The sequence below is a fragment of the Trichogramma pretiosum genome, unplaced genomic scaffold (genome assembly GCF_000599845.2).
Source record: "Trichogramma pretiosum strain Unisexual culture from Peru unplaced genomic scaffold, Tpre_2.0 scaffold56, whole genome shotgun sequence".
Taxonomy (NCBI): Eukaryota; Metazoa; Arthropoda; class Insecta; order Hymenoptera; family Trichogrammatidae; genus Trichogramma; species Trichogramma pretiosum.
This window is the reverse complement of record NW_019641680.1, coordinates 555,443-576,193: the sequence shown is the minus strand read 5'-3', so window position 1 is coordinate 576,193 and position 20,751 is coordinate 555,443. Positions and strand designations below refer to the sequence as shown.

Below are 20,751 nucleotides of genomic sequence, written 5' to 3'. Positions count from 1 at the left end.
GTAAAAATTATAAAAACTTGCGGAGGCTATATATAGATTGGAAAGGACATCAATCGGGGATCAACGCAGTTAATGAAAATTTTAAATTTCGCTCGTCGTTATATGTATTGTGATCAAAGGTACTGCGGGGAAACAGGACGTTATCATAGCGCGCGGGTATCATGGTGCAATTGACAAGTTGAACGGATACACATAGGCCGCAACACACAGAAGCGAAATGTATATAATGTACGAAATCATTAAACCGTATAATCGCTCGTTGATAATGTATGGACAAACGATTATGCGCATAAAATGTATAAATTAATTTTTTAAAAGGCATCGAGCAGACGCACATTTATGCGCGTGTGTATCTATATACGAACAAACGAGCGAGCCCACGCACATTTGTCATATTTATTCGAATACACACTGAGAGAGAGAGTATAGGAGACTCTGCGGCCGCAACGAGCGATGATCGGCTGCTGCTGCTGCTGCTGCTGCTGCCTCGACCCGAGGGTGGTGGCGCATATCGAAAATTGGCTTTGGCCGAGGGCCCACACAGACACGCACACACATACACAATAAATGCGTATCGCGATATTATATATAGCCGTACTCACACGCTGTATGTATAGACAAACATCGCGTAACATATGACCGTAAGGGAAGCCATTTATATCGGCGCGGGGGCCACAAAACGACGACGAAGAAGATCACCCATGCCGCGTCGACGTCGCTTCATAGTGTATACACACATACAAACAGAGAGAGAGAGAGAGAGAGGGTGAGACTACGTGTATTTATTATATCTATAGGATATATGAAGTGCTGATTTAACACCTGCGGCGATGAACGTTCGCTGTTGCTGCTGCTGCTGCAGCGGCACACGTCGCGCGCACGTTTATACGTTGTGTGTGAGTAAAAGCCGTACACATATATATATATACATCTATACATCCTTAGCGAGGTGATAAATGTGCTGTTTTAATAGCTGGGCTAGTGCACGAGAGAGGATATATAGGCTACGCTGCTGCCGCTGCTGCTGCGAGAAGACGCGATGCGATGCAACGCGCGCGGGGCTCGCGAGCTTTAATATTGGTCAGCGCGGGGTATAGTCGTCGATCATCGGATTATGAACAGTCTGATGTATAAATAGCGGTGCTCGTGCTGGTGCGGCTGCTCGTGTTGAAAAGAGACGAAGCGCGGGGGTGAGGGGGGGTTGGTGTTGCTGCGCGAACGAGTGGTAGTAGTAGTAGTAGTAGTCGGACACCACCGGACTGAACGACGTGTACGTGAAATATACGACCGGTTAACGGAACGAAAAAAAAAGGTAGTTACAACAACAACGAGGGCGATGCAAAAAAAAAACACATACACAGAGGCGCGTGGAAAACAAAAATAAGAAAAGCTTCGCTCACGGGAGGGGGGCTAACAACGAGTAAAGCAACACTCTTTCTCTCTTTCTGGCGCTGCCCACGGTATATACACCTTATCTATATTCTTCGCCTCGTTCTCTTTCCTCACTCTTTCTCGGGCGCCTTTTACTCGTCCGTATTTTTCGCTCCTCGCCCGAGCTGCTGCTGCTGCTGCTGCTGCTGCAAGCTCGATACTCGTTTTTGTAGCCCATCGTCTTATCCGAAAGTAACAAAAAAAAAAGAAAGGAGAGTAAAGGCGGGGGGCGAAGGAAATTCCAAAGGAATGAATGCTACAGGGTATACATATACAGCGTGGCGAATTCGGAAGCTTTTATCGGGCGCTCGGTCGATACAAAATAAATGATTCTCGACTGCTGCTGCCGCTGTGCTTTTGGCTTTTTTCAACGGACCCCCGGTGGTATATATATATATATATAAAACGTTAAATTGAATCTGCGAGTTTGTCGGCGGCGGCCTCCTCGCTTGGTTTTATCTCTCGCGCGGCGTCTGCGAGCTTGCGGGATTTTCATGCGCGTGGCGAAAGAAAGAGAGAAGTCTAGAGTGCTTACTCGCTCGCTCGCACTACCGGCAGTATCACCACCTTTTCCCTATACTTCTTCTCTGTCTCTCGTCTATATATATCTGGGTACGCGCTCGATTGCGAGGAAAGAGAGAAATAGGTGCTAAATTATCGGTCTGCCGAAGAGCCCTATGGCTCCTGGCTGTTTGCATGCGCGGATATATGTACGGAGAGCAAGGCATACGCACTTATCCCTCTCGAAAGCTCTCGTCGGCAGCTAAAATCGAGCGGCGATTTTTCGGCCAATTTACACGAATCGCACCTCGACCAAAGGCCGCCGCATCATCATCATCGTCGCACTTAAACGGCAACGTGCGTACGCTCCTTCGCTTATACTCGTTCTCTCTCTCTCTCTTTCGAGCTTTCGAGCTTTCGCGCGTGTTGTACTACTACTACACACTTCAAAGGCCTCGCAGCTACTCGCATCGCTCGAATAATTTTACATTTACGCGCCCGCGCGCGAGTCTCGAGCTTTATTAATTTTGAAACAAGCTTTTCGGTATAAGAGCAGCAGCCTATTGGCCATGTGTGTCTGTGTCGGTGTGTTGGTAAAAGCTGCTGCTGCTGTTGCTGAACACATAATACGTTAAACATACAGAGAGGGTGAGAGCGAGAGGGAACGTAGCCTAGGCTTGCACAAGCTTCACCACAAAAACAAGTGCTCTAAAGTATGTATGCACGAACGAGGACACAGGGCTAGCGCGAGGCATTATATATTGTTGCACATTATGGTGGTCAGAGAGGGGCCCGCTACTGCCGCTGTAATTCCAGACAATGAATGCCTTTGTGTTAAAAGAGCTTATATATGTGTAATCTGTGTCTGGCTGCTTTGCTCGCGTGTGTGTTTGTGTAAGCCAACTCTCTCTCTCTCCTCGTCAGTTTAGCCATTCTACGTGTGCGCCTAGCCTCTATATAGCTTCAAGATATCTGCTCGCAGCACCGGAGCTTGCGAGCTCGAGTGTATAAAGCGACGCTCGGCTCGTCGTGTAAGTTTACGTGTTCACGCACACACACACACATTCACGTACCATCGCGTACAGGAGCAAAGAGAGTATAGTGGCACACGCGGTAGCTCTCATGCATGCGCCGGGGCCTTTACACGCAGCAGCAGCAGGAGAGAAGCTTTCAGGCTAGTCGTCCGCGTCTGTTTACCGTTCCTCTTCTCCTCTCGTGTGTGTGTGGGATACTTTAAATTGTTTCTCCCTCTCGAACGTGATCGGGCATACGTTGAGGCTGCCGCTGCTGCTGCTGCTGCGGCGAGGCTGCAATCTGCATTTTCGGGTGTACAGAGCAGCGCGCACACATACACACACGCGCGCGATGATTCCGCGGACTCGATAAGAAAATTACCCTACCCTCGAAGCTAGCTATATATATAGCTAGGCTTGTGAGTTCGTTGTAAGTTATGATGTTTTCCTGCTCCCTTTCGCAGCAAAAAGTGTCCAGCGGACTTCTCTTCTTTTTTAATTGCAGAGATCCGAGTGATGCTGCCGCCGCCGCTGCTGCTGCGCACGGACGCGTCCGCATCGTCTTCGCGCGCAAAAGGGCGCTCTATATATCACAGAGAGAGAGAGCGGAGAAAACCTAGGAGGTACAAAGTATAATGTATAGATATATATATATAATAGGCGAGCGAGAGAGTTTTTGTGTCACTCAATGTAACACACAGGAAAAGTGTATTCAAAGACTTTTGCGGTGCTGCCACGCCGCGCGCGCGTCCATTAAACTCCGTGTCGAGGTCTTCAAAAAGCTCGAGCCCTCCGCCCTCCGCCCTCGCGTGCGCGCGGCAAAAGAAGGGAGTAGTAGTAGCTAGCAGCAGTAGCGAGGGCAGCAGCAACGCATTAAAAGCAAACTGGCGAGTAATGTACTTTCTCTCTCTCTCTTTCTCTCTCAGACTTATGCAGCTGAAAAATGTCTGTGCCGCATGCGCCCAAGTACAAGCAAGCCTCGTGTTATATATATATATATAATATGTGTACGTATATACATATATCTAGAAAACGCGAACTTTATATACTGAAAAAGTCATTTTACCTTTAGCCTCTCGGGCGCTGAAAATGTATTTGGCATATGTAGGTCGTTCAAAACTTGATCCCATCCACCAGCGCCAGCACCAGCGCCAGCCTTAATACTCCGCGCGCGCCGCCAACCTCGTGTCGATATTCATTTTTCCAAAATATGACCAACTGCAAAAGTGCATCCGATACATTTATAGCGGCGCGCTCGATCTATTTGGCCTCGAGAGATGTGTTTATATAAAGATCGAAATTCATGATTTTGTATTCCCGACAGCCTGCATATACATACGCATGATATATGCTCGAAAAAATTTTCGAGTTCTCGGCCATCTCTCTCGCTCGAAGATAAGAAAAGCCATCGATAATCATTAGTATTTATACGAGTTTTTTTTCTTCTTCTTCCACCACTGCGCGTGTATTGAATATGACTGAAAAACTTTTGCGATATTATTATATAATATATACGCGAAGTATGTTATATATACGTATGCGAGCGGCCGCCGCCGCCGCCTCGACGGCGTCGTCACGCATTTACAAGTTTGGATCGCGCCTCATCGTGAATGTCAATAAGTTTTCGAACGGTATAAGCCGCCGCGCGTACGTTACCTCTATACTCGCGCGTGTGGTATACTCTGCTGCAGTATAACACCCACACGTCTACGCGTTATAGTACTGCACGTCGTACGTGTGTGGGCTGCTGCTGTTACTGCAAGGGGGTATTAATCCCAGAGATAGAGCGAGCGAGGAGGCGGGTATATAGCGTCATTAGCGCCTCGTAAACACGTGTGCAGTGTGCCACCACCGTCGTCGTCGTCGTCGCCGCCTCGCTTGGCCAAGCAGCTCGGCTATGAATTGATTTTAGATTCCGTGCACTTGCCCCGCTGCACGCGCGGCAATATAACTCCGAGTCTCGGGTCGGTATAGACGCTGGTATATACTACTATATGTGCTTCTACTACTGCCATTACTACTACTACTACTACTACTGCTGCTGCCTCTCGGGGGGCCCAAATGACCTTGTCCAAAGTTGGCGGACGCGCTCGCGTTACGTTGAAAATGAGGTGCTTATATAAGGTGTGTGCCAATGGCCTCGTCGTCGTCGTCGTCCCGTCTCTTTAATACGAAACGCGAATCCCATCGCGTGTACACATAGGTTGAATGTTTAATCGTCGACGGGCGCGTGCAGCCTAAACTGGTGACCCCTACCCCTATATACCAGTACAGTAAACGAGCCGTGAATATTTTTCAGCTCCCTCGCACTCGTCCCGCTGCTGTACAACAACTATACTCATGCTGCTGCACGCATATATACATAAAGGCAATCGTAATCGTCGACGACGTTAAGTCAACCCTGTATAATACGTAACTACCTACGCACGTTATCTAAACACGCGCGTGGGCTATTTCCCGTAATAACATGGGCGGCGCAGCAGACAATGGCAGCTCGTCGTCGTCGTCCTCGGAACAGCAGCAGCCATGCAGCAATCGAGGCGCGCCTGTTTCTGACACGGCTCTGTATATACCATTACGGCGCGGCGTTATATAGGATAGAGGATCCCTTCGGCGAGCTGATAATGCAAAAATGCAGCGCAGCAGCTCTATACCGAAAAAAATAAAAGGGGAGCGAGGAAGCCGAGTTTTCGTGATACAAGAGCTTAATCTCTCTCTCTTGCGCGAGCTTCTGTACATCCGCATCGAGCGAGTCAATTATTTCTTTTCGGATTCATTGATACACGTAATGTACCGGTATTAGCTATCTGCTACTTCTATTCCACCATGAGAACGAGGGGCTTGACTGATTTAAGCGCATCCGTCGCGCGGACCGAGTAGTTTTACCTATATATATAGCCCGGATACAGGTTTAGCCGCGTCGAATTATCCCTCGCCGATCGTTCGATCACTTTTGCCACTTTCCCTCCTCCCCAAAAAAACAGAAAAAATCGTATTAGCGCCGCTTTACATCAGAGTGTGTTTTAGTCTAGCTGACTCTCGTAATGCGTATACCTAGCCCGTGAGCGAGTGAGCGAGAGAAAGCCGAAGCTTTAACTGCCTCTCTCTCACTCTCGCATAATCCTTTTATCCTCGGCTCGTGATTTTCAAACTCGCGCTGCTATACGCCGCCGCCGTCGCGTATCAATGTGGAAATCGCTACTCTCCCGCTATACGTACGCGCGTTTATACCAGCTATTATTTGCTTCGATTACGATCGTCGTACTGAATCTGCGGTGGGCCCCCCGCACGCGTTTATGCAGCGCGCGCGTCTGTACGCACGTTCGATGCATTAGTTCGCGAGAATAGAAAGAAAAAACAACGAGGCTTATACACAATCGTTTGTTCCACGCGGAAATTAGCGGATTGGGAATTTAGAGGCAGAAAAAATATTACAGTCGCGTTGATGATACAATTCGATCGATGCTTCATGCAGGTACTTAGAATTTCAAAGAGCAATGTTGAATTTCCAGTTGGTGGCATTTAGTTTTTGGCGGAGAACATTTTCAACAAAGCTTTCGACTAATCAGCTCATTAGATAAGCTTATTTTAAGCAGGATTATGAATAAATAATGGCTGAACCCGCGCGTCGTAATCTTATAATAAATTATTTCATAAATTTGGATAATTAACATTTCAATTAAACAATTTTGTTCATTTTAGAGATAACAATTCGCCAGAATTATAAATGCGACGATGAAAGACGTTGAAAAACGTTATCTGAACATTTTTAGCATAAAAAAACACCTTTTTAATCTTTACGATTTTCCAGCTCGAAAAGGAGAACGACTTGAAGGAAAAAATAAAAAAATCTTAGAATTAGTCTAAGAACACTTAATAGATCGAAGTCAAACGATAATTGCAAAATAGTATCTTTCCATCATTTCATATTATACTTTGCATTCGACGAGCTGAATTGTCAATACTCGCAGCTTGTATATAGAAATCAGTTGAAGGGGTAAACTTGGAAATTTATAAATAGTTCAAAGTAAGGGTTTTCTACTAGGATACCGATAAGTAGTTGGAGTTTTGAAAAAGGTCTAATTTTAGGAACCTTGAAAGGTCGATTCGATTATACTTTTAAGGACGGACTGTAATTTGAGTTGATATACAACGATAATCATAACAGAAAAAGTAACAGGTTGAAATATTTTATTTTTCTTTGTAAAATGAATAAATATTGAAATTTAAGATTTTCAAAAATTACATAGTTTACTCATATGAGTGATGAAGTATTCACTGCGTCCAAATGTTTCCAGACAAATCTCCCGGTTCTAGAGTTTGCTTCGATTATCTATCTTCATCATAGCTTTCAGATTAATTTTTTGTCCAAATAATTTGTGACAAATATTGCATTAATATAATTTGCTTTGATTGTGTACTGCATTCACGTGGAGGTTAAGATCACTTTTCCTTTCAAATAATTTGTGACAAATCTTACATTCCAAGGGTTTGCTCCGATCATGTACTGCACTTACGTGTCTATTGAGGTTTGGTTTATGTCCAAATGATTTGTGACAAATATCACATTAAAAGGGTTTAATACGATCATGTACACCATTTATGTGTTTCTTGAGATCACCCTTGTAACCAAATGAATTGTGACAAATGCTACACTCGAAGGGTTTGATCTGATTATGTACTGCATTTATGTGATGATTCAGAGTACCTTTTTCTCCAAAGGATTTGTGACAAATCTCACATTCGAAGGGTTTCATCTTATCATGCATTACATTTACGTGTTTTTTGAGGTGACTCTTTTTTCCAAATGATTTGTGACAAATCTCACATTCAAAGGGTTTGATACGATTATGTACTGCATTTATGTGATGATTCAGAATACCCTTTTCTCCAAAGGATTTGTGACAAATCTCACATTCGAAGGGCTTAATACGATCATGTACACCATTTACGTGTTTTTTGAGGTGACTCTTTTTTCCAAATGATTTGTGACAAATCTCACATTCAAAGGGTTTGATACGATTATGTACTGCATTTATGTGATGATTCAGAATACCCTTTTCTCCAAAGGATTTGTGACAAATCTCACATTCGAAGGGCTTAATACGATCATGTACACCATTTATGTGTTTCTTGAGATCACCCTTGTAACCAAATGAATTGTGACAAATCTCACATTCAAAGGGTTTGATCTGATTATGTACTGCATTTATGTGATGATTCAGAGTACCCTTTGCTCCAAAGGATTTGTGACAAATCTCACATTCGAAGGGTTTACTCCTATAATGTACTGTATTTATGTGAATTTTGAGATCATGTTTTTGTCCAAATGATTTATAACAAATCTCACATTCAAAAGGTTTGATACGATCATGTACTGATTTTATGTGAACATTGAGGTGACCTTTTTCTCCAAATGATTTGTGACAAATATCACACTCAAAGGGTTTGCTCCGATAATGTACTGTATTTATGTGAACATTGAGGCGACCTTTTTCTCCAAATGATTTGTGACAAATATCACACTCAAAGGGTTTGCTCCGATAATGTACTGTATTTATGTGAACATTGAGGTGACCTTTTTCTCCAAATGATTTGTGACAAATATCACACTCAAAGGGTTTGCTCCGATAATGTACTGTATTTATGTGATTTTTTAGGTAATATTCACGACTGAATGACTTATGGCAAATATCACATTCGAAGGGTTTGATACGATCATGTACTGTATTTATGTGAACATTGAGGTGACCTTTTCGTCCAAATGAATTGTGACAAACATCACACTCGAAAGGTTTGCTCCGATCGTGTACTGCATTTGTGTGAATTTTAAGACGTTCTTTTCGTCTAAATGATTTTTGATCAATCGCATATTCATGTGATCTATTGGTCTTGTGTATCAAATTGATATGACTTCTAAGAGCAACTTCTCTTTTATACGTTTTTCGACAAATTTTGCACTCATAAGATAATATTGCTTCAGTACCGTTTCCAAATATTGTAGCCTTCTTATATTCATTCAGGTAACTGATCTGAATTGGATTCTCTACTTTTGCAATAGGTGGATAACTTTGATACTCGGTTTTGCAGGTGTTCGTCGATAATGGTTTCAGTTCAAGTTTAACATCTTTGCACTCAAAAACTACGGATATTTTCTCATTTAATTTTTTCGGAAATGCCACAATCTCATTCATTTGATTTGCCTAAAATTAAAATTTAATAATAATTTTTTATAGTAGACAACTAGAAGTACATTAAATTTAATCAACCTACCGATGTGTTATCAAACGTGAATGTTTCAACATTTTTAACCTCACCAGAGTCCACCGAGTCTAAAACGTAATCGTCGTCCAAATCGTCCTTCGGCTCCTGCTTCACCCTGAATAATAGTCGAAAATGATAAAGTTATTGCTTCAAAAAATATCACGACATGTAAAAATAAATGTTTTACCTGATTGCGTTCTCTGCGTTCTCCATCACTCGCTGGATTATATGCAATTTCTGTGAACTTGCACCACAATGTATACGCTGAGAAAATAACCTCACCGTAACCTCGATTTCGCCAATTCGTAAACACTTGTTCACTGCAGGAATTTAGCTCTTCGCTATAGTGATTGTAGGCACGTACTACTGACTATTGCCACAGCTCCTTGGCGATACGTTCCCCCACTGCTTTCGATTGGCTGTACGCTATAGGGGGACTATTCCGTTAAAACTGAGCATGATTTGCGATAAAATTGCCATTCACTCAGGCGCACAATTTACTTACGCATGAGAGAAATTTAGCTTTGAACTTACACAAATATAGTCAGTATACGTTACGACGTCGTTAAACAGTAGAGCAAAATCGAATCGAGTGCTCAGCAAGTGATTTTCATGCGACAAGTGAAAATTTTATAAAACGTTCAATTGCGCGCGTACTCAACCATGGCCCAAGACGATCAAAGATGTTTGATCGAATTAAAAAAAATGAGTGCAGCGGTAAATTGGGAGTCGGAAGGAGAGAGATATGCATTTTTCCACCAAATGTATCCATTATTGGTCAGAACTTGGGATGGCCAACTTCCAGACCTACGAGACATTTTTCGGCGCGAAGAAATTGAACAACTTCTCTCGGATACCGTACCAGATTACTTACTTTCCTATCGTTCAATTCAAGGATTACGATTCGTTATGTTCTTGGTCCAGACCGGCTACAAGGACCAGCCCGACGTTGACGAAGACAGCAATCCACTTTTGAATCGCACCACACCAGTCCATCGCGCGGCTAATTCACTCGACTCGAGCCTGATCAAGGCACTGTTTAAAATTTACGACAGGTTCGACGTGAATTACAGGGACGAATCTGGTTTGACGCATTTTCACGTGGCCTGCATGCACGACTGCGAAGAAATCGCCAAGAAGTTTCTCGAGCTAGAGCAGGATCCAAACTGCCTGTGGCCAAAAACGGGCGAGTCGCCGTTGCATTTTTGGCTCTGGACCGCGGCAGAAAGACGTTGGTCGAATTGCTGCTGAGAAGAGGTGCTGATCAGAATTTGGCCGACGCGATTGGACGGACACCTTTGCACGTGATTTGCAGTAAATTCAAGGTCGATGACCACTTGGTGGATCTATTCTTCCAGATCAACGACGAAAAAGATCAGCTGGTCGAGGTCAACGCCCGGGACAAGTTGGGTAGGACGCCGCTTCAATTGGCCGTGGCGAATTTATTACTAAATACGATCGATGTACTTATAAGTCGTGGAGCCGATCTGTCTAGCTTCGTGTTTCCCACTGAGAATTACATCGCTGAAAACTGCGTCCCCGTTCAACATGATAATCCTAACATGCTACTAGCATCTGGTATTTTGGTGGTCGTCGAACGTCTCGAGGACAGAGGGTACAAACTAGACCTAAGCGACGCCCAAGAAATCATAAAATTTTTCTTGAAACGCGGAATGCTCAAGACATCGAAGAAATCGAGGGCATTTCCATTCATCGACAGGGAGTTAGCCATCGTCGCGAGCGACTCGATAATACGTCCAAATCTGTCGGTGTACGATTTAATCTGGTCGCGACCCGCAGAGCTGGCCGACAAAATGGTCACTAACGGGCACTACTTCGTGTTCGCGAGCTCGCACTCGGCAAACAAGCTACCAACGAAGCTCAGGGATACTTGTTGCGAGCATCTGTGCGAGAGACTATCGTGGGGTTTTTGCCGAGCTTGGGCGCTGAACTCTTTCTGCGAGCTGATAGGCTACCGATTGCCAATCGAGTGCTGCACACAAATCTTCGTGCATTTAATGATCGAAGATCTAGTCAGTATTTGCTTGGCGATTAAGAATCCAAGTCGTCAGGACAACGAGCAAAAAAATATTGTAAAAAAGAACATACCTGATAAAATAGAATGCAATGTAAAAAGATCCAAAAGAACTGTTAAACCTCCGCAAAGATTACAAATTGTGTGGTGAGCAATTCGCATATTTGCCGTATTTTTTTATGTCTAATTTTACTCAATATTGCATATTTTCAATATGATGCAAATTATGCGAGTAAATAAATTTGAAAAACAAACAGTTTTGAGTTTTTTTTATCGATAAGCACACAATCATATGAAGTAAAAGATTTCAAATTGCGCATTCATTACTACGGTGCCTCGTGGAGATCAAAATCATGGTTATACACATTAAAAATATAAACATTATATTGAAAAAAAAAAATTTATACTGAAGCGTAATTGGAAAAGTTCAACATATCACTCTTTCTCAAGAGAGAACAATAGAAAGGAAAAAATATGCATGACTTAATCATCCGCAAAAGCTCATATTTTCTCCGGATAGTTCCTCTATACCGCCGTCATCGTAATCAATTGAGCCGGATCATTCAAATTGTCGGACCATTATCGCACACACACACACGCGCGTGAAAGAACGAAAACAAGGTGACTGCTCGCATAACGTCGTAAAAGTCTTGACAAAATGTATACTCGCATTATAAGGTCTCTCTTTCTTCCTTGTACAGCGCGTTCGTTTTTATTGCCTTTTTCCCGCAGGCGCGTGGGAGTATAATAATATTCACTTTGGAATTGCTTGATTCTGTGACTCGCGGCCGTTATTGTATATAATATACACAAAAAACAAACAAAACTGGGAGAATTGCTCTCGAGAAAGATTATCATTGCCATTATTGTTATATAAACATGCACTGCTCCGCTATACGAGCGGAATTAAATTTAGCCCATTTACCAAAACGTCTGGATTCGCCGGAGAGAGAGAGAGAGAGACAGAGAAAAAAAAGGCAGCGCAGCGGCTGGAGTCGCTCGCGCGCGTCGCATTGCCTCGAGATAATGAAAAAGTTCGTGTATATCGTATGCAAAAAAATGCGCGCACATATCGTATACACGCGCGCGCGGGAGTTTAAATTAATTTTCCGTCAAGTTTGTTGTCGAGAGTATATGCGCCGAGCCGTGCCGATCGATAATAACGTGTGCGCTTATGGCAGTTATAGCAGCGGCGCACACGATCACACAGCGCCTTACGTAATCCAAAAAAAGGCGCGCACTAAGCGTGTTTATCTCGTACACCCGCTGCGGAGAGCTATTATTCTTTGAAGTGCTCCGCGGCTCGATCCTCGAAGCGGAGTGTAACGCGCGAGAGTTGGAGAGCACAGTGTATGAAGCTATAATAATACGTCATTAAGGTGAAAAATGAAGCTTATATAAGCGCAGGAGAGAGAGAGAGAGGGCAAGACGTTCGGAAGCAGAAAAAAAAGAAAGTGAAGCCCGCGAGAGGGGTATATAGAATCGAGAAAAGCAGTTTTGCGCGATAGATGCAAGAGAGAGAGAGCGAAGCTTTACAACGAAGCTCGTCGCAGCTGAACGAGCGCGGCTCCTGCTGCACGTCGATCACTTTTATACCTTACGTGCGCTTGCCTCTGTATATACTGTATGCAGGCACGAAATAAAGATAGATACTGGGAAGCTTTTTTTTATATATTCGTACGTATAAGCGTTGTGCACGGCTTGATTAATGCTCTTTGAAAGTGCGCAACTCTGTATATGAGCAATTCTATTGTAAAAAAAATCCTTTAAATTCGAGGATAAAATCGAAATTGACGCGTGTAACGAGGATGTTGATAATTGTTAATTGAGATCCCAGAAACACGCGGGCGCGAACAATCAAAATTTTCATAGGTATTTTGTCTAAAGCTATTTATCTATTTCAACATTTTTCTCGGATTCTCTTATCGACTTTGTGACATCCACTAGATGAGTTCGAGAAAATGGCATTTAATTTGGTGTATGATTTGGCAAAAAGGGGACTATTAATACACAATTCAATTGCTTTTAACTTGACAAGCATCAACTTAACGAAAAAATGTTATGCAATGAAACGATTTTATAATCGATTACACATAATATGTTTGCATTTAGGTAGAATATTTTGGAACACTTGGGGAATTTGGGGAATTTGGGAATTGGACTGGATTTGAAAAGATTAAAATAAATAAAACAAAGTTCATTCGAGACATGTTATTTGATATATGTATTAGTTTGTGTATAAAAAATAGGGTAAAGTTATTCATACTCATGACAAAACTGATAACTATATAACTTTGATATTTTTTCAAAAAACTATAGAAAAATATCACAAACTGTCAAACATTATGATACGCATGAAAATTTGGAGTTATTGTGACATCTCTCGCGACAAATCTCATTCAACAAAATATTTTCTACGATCAAAAACTGAATTTATGTGAACCTTCGCATTATTTTTATAACTATATGAGTTGTAACAGATGACATTCAAATAATTTGTGACAAATTTCACATTCAAGGGGTTAGCTTCGATTATGGAACTTCATTACGTGTCGTTTGAAATGCTTTTGGTATCCAAATGATTTGTGACAAATATTACATTCAAAGCGTTTAATACGATCATGTACACCATTTATGTGTTTCTTGAGATCACCCTTGTAACCAAATGATTTGTGACAAATCTCACATTTGAAGGGTTTAATCTTATCATGCATTACATTTATGTGTTTTTTAAGGGAACCCTTTTCTCCAAAAGATTTGTGACAAATCTCACATTCGAAGGGTTTAATCTTATCATGTACACCATTTATGTGTTTTTTAAGGGAACCCTTTTCTCCAAAAGATTTGTGACAAATCTCACATTCAGAGGGTTTGATCTGATTATGTACTGCATTTATGTGACGATTCAGAATACCCTTTTCTCCAAAGGATTTGTGACAAATCTCACATTCGAAGGGTTTTATCTTATCATGTATTACATTTATGTGTTTTTTGAGGTGTGGTTTTTGTCCAAATGATTTGTGACAAATCTCACATTCAAAGGGTTTAATCTTATCATGTATTACATTTATGTGTATTTTGAGGTAAGACTTTTCTCCAAAGGATTTGCAACAAATGTCACATACGAAACGTTTGCTCCGATAATGCATTCTATTTATGTGTTTCTTGAGATTACCCTTGTAACCAAATGATTTGTGACAAATCTCACATTCGAAGGGTTTGTTTCGACCATGTACTACATTTATGTGAGGTTGAAGGGTATCCTTGCGTCCAAATGATTTTTGACAAATGTCACGCTCAAACCATTTGCTAGGATCATGTACTTTAATTATGTGAGTTTTAAGGTGACTTTTTTCTTTAAATAATTTGTGCCAACTATTACATTTAAAAGGTTTTTGGCAGATATATTTTGACTTATTCAATGATTCATCTGCAGCAGCTGGTTCACAACTTTTTAGGTTTTCATACTTGGCAAGTCTCAAATCGGAGTTGAATTGACAATTATTATCATAATTAAATTCTTTTTTTATCAAAATTGTCAGATTTTTTCCATTTATGTTCTTGGTCGGATTTTCATTATAACAACTTTCATTCTCAGACTTGCAAATAGTGTGATTCTGGTTTTCTTTTTTTATTACAGATTGAATATTTGGATACTCAGATTTGCAGATGGTTGTCGATAGAGACGGCAGCTTGACTTTGACATCCTTACACTCAAAATCGATAAATATTTTTTCCCCTAACCTCTCTTTAGACACAGCAGCCCCACTCGTACGTTTTGTCTAAAATAAAAATTAGGGGCTAGTTTCTACTAGTCGGTGGACAGAATATAATTGTAATCATAAACTTACCGATGATTCATGAAAGGGCGATGTTTCAGAGTTTTCGATTTGGCAAGAGTCCACCGAATCGATAACATAATCGTCTCCTGGGTCTATCAAAGTATCGTTCGGTTCTTCCTTTACTCTGAAGAATTATCGAATTTCATAAAGAATCGCTTAAAAAATTATGGTAACAGAATAAGACAAAAAAATTTTTACCTAACTACGCCAGCGTTGCTTTCCATCACTCGCTCGCTCGTATGTTTTCACTGTAATTTTTCACGATATACACTGCGAAAATATTTAAGGTTATGTACCTGGAGTAGCTAACTCTGCACCTCAATTGGCAAGTAAAGACGTGTACTCTATTATGTAGATGTATTTCGCTTTTTATAAAACTTATGCGTTGTGGTCTGTGGAGCTCAGTTTCTCACGACCGAATGAACATAGTCGCGTTGATTAAATTAGCGAGGTGATCTCGTGACTCTGATAACTCTGTAACAAAACTTTCCCCCTCTACTGTCAGCAGGTCCATACACAGTTGTGGTGCACTTGAAATGAGTATACCTTCAGCTAGTATAGATTTTGCGAAAAATGCTCGTGTCATGTTTTAATTCGAGAATACATGAGTAATTTTAATAAGTTTACTTACTTGAGTAATTCTATATAAAATTCTTAAAATATAAGACTAGACTCATGATTGCAATTGTTGTCTCTTGCCGCGTACAATAAACGTTGATAACTGTTCATTGAAATGTCAAAAATTATACGTGAAAAACAATAATTAGAACAGGTACTTTATCCATAATTATTTTTGAACTCAAGGACGAAAAATTTAAATCCCGAGCTTATCCTCGAATTTTCAAGGCTTTTCATAGAATCGCTCATGTATATCGTTTACGTATATATATACGAACGAGATGGACAAAGTGCACTGCAAAATATTGACGATAACGTAAAAGCCTCGACTCGCAAGAAGAAAGCGGGGAATCGTGTGCTGCAGCTCGCGATGCGACGAGCGCAGAAGCCTCCTCTCCTCCCTCCTCCCAATCCTCGTTGTCGTTACACTTTGTCGAATGAACTTTTTTCGCCAGCCAAATTGATATCTTTGACGCGACTGCTGGGGAAAAATCATAAAATACTCATTCTGAATTTTGACAAGCGATGTAATTGAATCTCATCGATTTTTACACGATAATGAAAAAATTAACCAGCGCACACACGCGCACCCCGCAAAAAAGAATAAAATAGCAGCAGCGAGAGAGAGAGAGAGAAAGGCGAGGGAAACTTTTTCCTAAACTCGTGTACTTGGGTTGAGAGCTGTTTCTCTGCTACAACAGCTAGTACATGATTCCCGGCACAAGTTACTTCGCAGCAGCAGCAGCCTTGTAAAAGTCGATGGGCCTCTGCCTGGCGGCTCGTGCCCGTGTGCTGTCTCAAAATGCTTCGGTTTGCGCCACTTCTTTTTTTTTCTCTCTCTCTTCTTTCTATTCCACCAGAGAGCTACATACCAGATATATACTGTTTAGTGCAGCGAAAGCTAGTCGAAATGACCATTGTCGTTTTGTTGCACGCCTCGACTTCGGTGAGCTGCTGCTGCTGCTGTACACACGCTTTAGGTTTCCGTTGGTTGCCGAAATTGCTTCGAACGTACTGCACGCGCGTACCCGTGTATGTATACAGTATATGTATACACGTAGAAGGGCGCTTACCAGGCTCGTAAATCAAACAACTCCTGCAGTTACTTTTGCCACCGTTGCCTCTCTCATTGTCTTTACTTTCTACCTTTTTTTTTCTCCGGCCGTGTGCTGCAGCACTTTTAGTCCCGAATACTTTGGCCACGCAGCAGCAGTGGTGCTGCTCATGGGGCGCAATTTATGCAATGCAACGCAACGCTGCTATATACCCACACCTTCGTTTTTTCCCCGATGACGAAAAATACGCTCGAAACGAACGCGGCAATTAATTGCCGCGTTCGTTTTCGTTAATCAATCAACAAAAATTCGTGCGCGATCGTGTAATGAATTTCTCGTAAAAATGCACACGAGTGCGAGCTGCTGCTGTTCGTCGTTGTGGCGCGTTGCGGATCTAAAAAAATTAACCGAGATTTACTCTGAATTTTTTTCCATGCGTAGCGCGAGTAACGAAATACACTCGGTTTATGAATTGATTTACATTGACAAAAAAATCAGTGCGCGAGGAACAAAAAAGAAATGAATTATAGATAACGATTATTGCAACTAATAAATTCCAAAATGTGAGGGTAATGCTGAATGCCTTTTTCGTGACAAATAAATGTGATGGATTGCATTAGAAAAAAAAAGTGAGAGCACTCGTATATACAGATATAGGGATGATGATTACCATTGCGTCGCGAATAATCTTGTTTCGCTTTCCTAAAAGGCAAAAAAATGAGATTATATAGAGAAAATAGATGGCAGGTCTTTAGAGATGTAAAATAATCACCGACAATCTTGTTGGACAATGTAAATATATCTACTAAAAATTCTGTTAATTACATTCGATACAACATTTACTTAATTCTAAGTAAACTAGATGACAATTCGAAGCGCGCTCTACGCGCACCTACAAAACAATTTTCAACCGTCGTCGGTAAATTTTTTTTTAATAATAAATAGATTCGAGAATGTTGCTCATCGATGCACGACAAAACGATCGCATATTTATTCGCGAAAGAGTGACATTTTTATCATAATAATCAGCAGCAGTTGTTTCGATTAAAAAAAAAATAAATATCCGATCATTGTGTAACAAATTTTTTGTCTTTTTTTTTTTTCTCTTTGAATGTACAAATGTTCCATTGGTGTGTTTGCGTGTTTTTTGCACTTTTTTTTTTCATGCTTCTCTCTTTATTTTCTCGGGCATTTATTTCTTCTTGTCGCTGTTCTCGCCGCCGCCCATGAACACGAGACTGTTGGCACCGGCGTAGGCGACGAGCGACTCGATGGCCTGCTGCGTCTCGAGCAATATTCGCGCCTCGTTCATCCAATCTCGGGCGACGCTGCGAGGCGCTCCTTTGAGAAGATTCATGTAGCGTAACGTCATTTTGAAGTCGCCGCGGTCAAGCCAGTACCTGCAAAAGAGGGAACACCACATATTTTACATTATTGATTATCGATTATCGCTCGTTAAATATCTCTCGCGGCGCAAAATCGTACATTCAAATTCGAGAGCCGAAACGACTCGAATATATTTACTCTCGCACCTTCTCCGCCGCTAGAGATAACGATCCAACTTTGACGATCTCAATTAAGGATATTATATTGCCGCCGAAGGAAAAATGCCACGCTTCGATAAGTTTGCGGGTAAAATCGGAAAATGAGAAATCACTGGCGAAGAAAATCTCGAGAGCTATATACATTACCGCCTTGGCTTCCTTGCACCTTATACCATACTTCTTGCGTGCCGCGAGGATGGGAGGAGGAGGACAATATCGCCGTCGCGAGCCTATAAATCACGAAGAGAGAGAGAGCACCACCACCAGCAGCACCGCCGCCGCACGATGGGCTCGAAAAAGCGAAAACAGTTAAGTAAAGCGTCGCTCGCGACGCGCACGCGCGTAAATAAGGAGACTATATTTTCGCCGTTACGACGATATCGAATCCGAGATAGCGATGGATGGAATCTCTAACATCGATGGAGAATCGTCGGGTCTTTAAAAATACATATTTGCGGGTAATAATCAAGGGCCGAAATTGCCAACTCGACCGCTTTTATATATCATTTTTATGCGAGAAGGAACATTTGCGGCTAATAAATCAATCGGGCCGAAAAAGAAAGAAAGAGAGAAGTCCTCTCGTTCGCCGACCGAATAAATTGATACACACAAACTGGGAAAAAAAGCTCGTGGATGGCGCCGAGCGGGAGAACTTTTTTACGCGCGTAATGACGTCGATAAAAACTTGTTCGAAATGTTTAACAGGCGAATAATCTACATTAAGGAAAAGACGCGTAGTGGCCCCCGCGACTGTACGACTTCTTGGAAATCTAACCGAGTCGTCCTCCCCCGCAAGCACACACACACGTACATAAACGCAAAAAGGCCAAGAGCTTTTTTTCTACCTCTCTAATACGACCCGTGAGCTTTAAAAAGTATTAAACTATATACCGAAACAATAATCCTGGCAACGAGCAACGAGCAACGAGTAGTAGTAGTAGTAGTAAGGTAGCATTCGTAAGGCTGAAAAAAAGTATCCAGCCGCATGGAATAGATGCAGCGAACGAAGCCTTATATATATGTGGCTCTCTTGAAGAGGCAAAAATAGAACAAAACTTGCGAGAGAGAGATGAGAAAACATTATAGAAAGTCGTCGTCGTCGTCATTGTCGTCGATGTCGTCATCGTTCCTGCTGTATATATGTAAGCTCCGCTCCGCAGAGAACTAAAGTTTCCTTCCCTCTCACGCCCTCTTCTTGCTCGCATTCGACGGGTTTCGCACACACACACACACACACGCACATACATACAGAATGAATTTTACGACGACGACGACGATTCCTGCACGCGGATACGTTGTCCTCATTTTTTTTCTCTCTCCTAGAGCTCCGCAGCTCGGCAACCAAGTATTCACCAGGCGTTTACCTATGATATATGTAAAGTCGGGGTGCACGCGTGCATGTATCATACATTTTACGCGCGCGCATCCGAAGGCTTAACGAAGTGCCATTTCCAGTAGTAGTAGTAGTGGCGCTGCATCCATCTTGAGGTGGTTTTTTTCTCCCTCTTTCGCTTGCATGATTTGAGATCTTTTTTTTTTTTTGCCGCTGTTATTGTTGTTGTTGCGTAGCGAACGAATGGTCGTGAGATATAAAGATGTACAAATATCAAAAAAAAGGTGGGGGAAAAAACATCGGTTACGGTTGCTGAAACGCGACCGTGTAACTGTATAATAAAAGTACGATTTTCATTGATCGGCAGCAGTGGCAAACCTCTCTATATGCGGAGCATCTCCTCGGCGTTTCTCAACTACTACTACTACTACTACTACTACTATGTACTTTATCGCGCGTCAGAAGTAGAAAAGCTTCCTTTTTATTCCTCCTCCTTCTCCGCCGCAAAAGAGAGACGTATGTAATCCCTATCACGGAAAAATTCCGTACGTGACTCCCCCCTCCCCCCGTTAAGAGCTGCAAAAAATTGCATCGCCACTTTACCTGGCTCGCTGCAGCACCTCGTAGGTGTTGAGGGACTCGGCGTCGATCGGCTGATCGTCCAGCTCGTGCTTGGGAATGGGACTGACCGCCTTGACCAGCAGGAAGCTCTGCAGATAGCTGAGCAGGTAGATGGGCAGCGAGGCGCCCTCCTCCGGCACCAGGGCCAGCTTACGGGCCATTTGCTCCACCTGTGGATCGGAAAAATGAAAAAAATAAAATAAACATCATTATACGTAATACGCAGCCGAGAGCGTATAATTCGGAATTTGAAATTCATTTTCCACCGTTACGAACTAAGCGATATATTATATTTTCTAGCGCGAGTAATGCCCGTAATAACTATTGTAAATAGCGCAAATCCCGCGGAGCTTTGTAGCAGCCGACGCCGCCGCCGCGAAACGTATAACAGCGGCATTACGCATACAGCAACAGCAGCAGGATCGATTATAATTTCGAGCTTTCAATTATAACGAAAGTGAAATTGACGTTACGCTCCCTGCTGCTCGAGTGAT

General features: G+C 42.2%; 3 protein-coding genes across 4 annotated transcripts in view; all 3 read right to left on the bottom strand.

Annotated features, from left to right (window-relative positions):
• Positions 1–7,513: 7,513 nt before the first annotated feature.
• Positions 7,514–9,537, bottom strand: LOC106658120 (PR domain zinc finger protein 5-like). Its single transcript, XM_023460928.1, has 5 exons — positions 9,397–9,537; positions 9,219–9,324; positions 8,672–9,148; positions 7,976–8,116; positions 7,514–7,681 (listed from the first exon to the last, which is right to left on the bottom strand). Exons 1-5 carry the CDS (start codon positions 9,420–9,422, stop codon positions 7,514–7,516), a joined length of 918 nt encoding a protein of 305 aa, XP_023316696.1. The 5' UTR covers positions 9,423–9,537.
• Positions 9,538–13,766: 4,229 nt separating this feature from the next.
• On the bottom strand, positions 13,767–15,542 carry LOC106658121 (zinc finger protein OZF-like). The gene is made up of 4 exons (XM_023460927.1): positions 15,285–15,542; positions 15,096–15,210; positions 14,267–15,026; positions 13,767–14,164 (listed from the first exon to the last, which is right to left on the bottom strand). The coding sequence occupies exons 1-4, from the start codon at positions 15,308–15,310 to the stop codon at positions 13,767–13,769; spliced, it is 1,299 nt and encodes a 432-aa protein (XP_023316695.1). The 5' UTR covers positions 15,311–15,542.
• Positions 15,543–17,537: 1,995 nt separating this feature from the next.
• The window catches only part of LOC106658146 (MICOS complex subunit Mic60), a 33,827-nt gene continuing 30,613 nt past the window's right edge, over positions 17,538–20,751 (bottom strand). For both annotated transcript variants that reach the window (XM_014379973.2, XM_014379975.2), the window contains 2 exons: positions 20,240–20,427; positions 17,538–18,159 (listed from right to left, as the gene is read on the bottom strand). In XM_014379973.2, the coding sequence (XP_014235459.1) occupies positions 17,952–18,159; positions 20,240–20,427 (396 nt within the window). In that variant the 3' untranslated portion in view covers positions 17,538–17,951. The remainder of the gene's footprint in view (positions 18,160–20,239; positions 20,428–20,751) is intronic.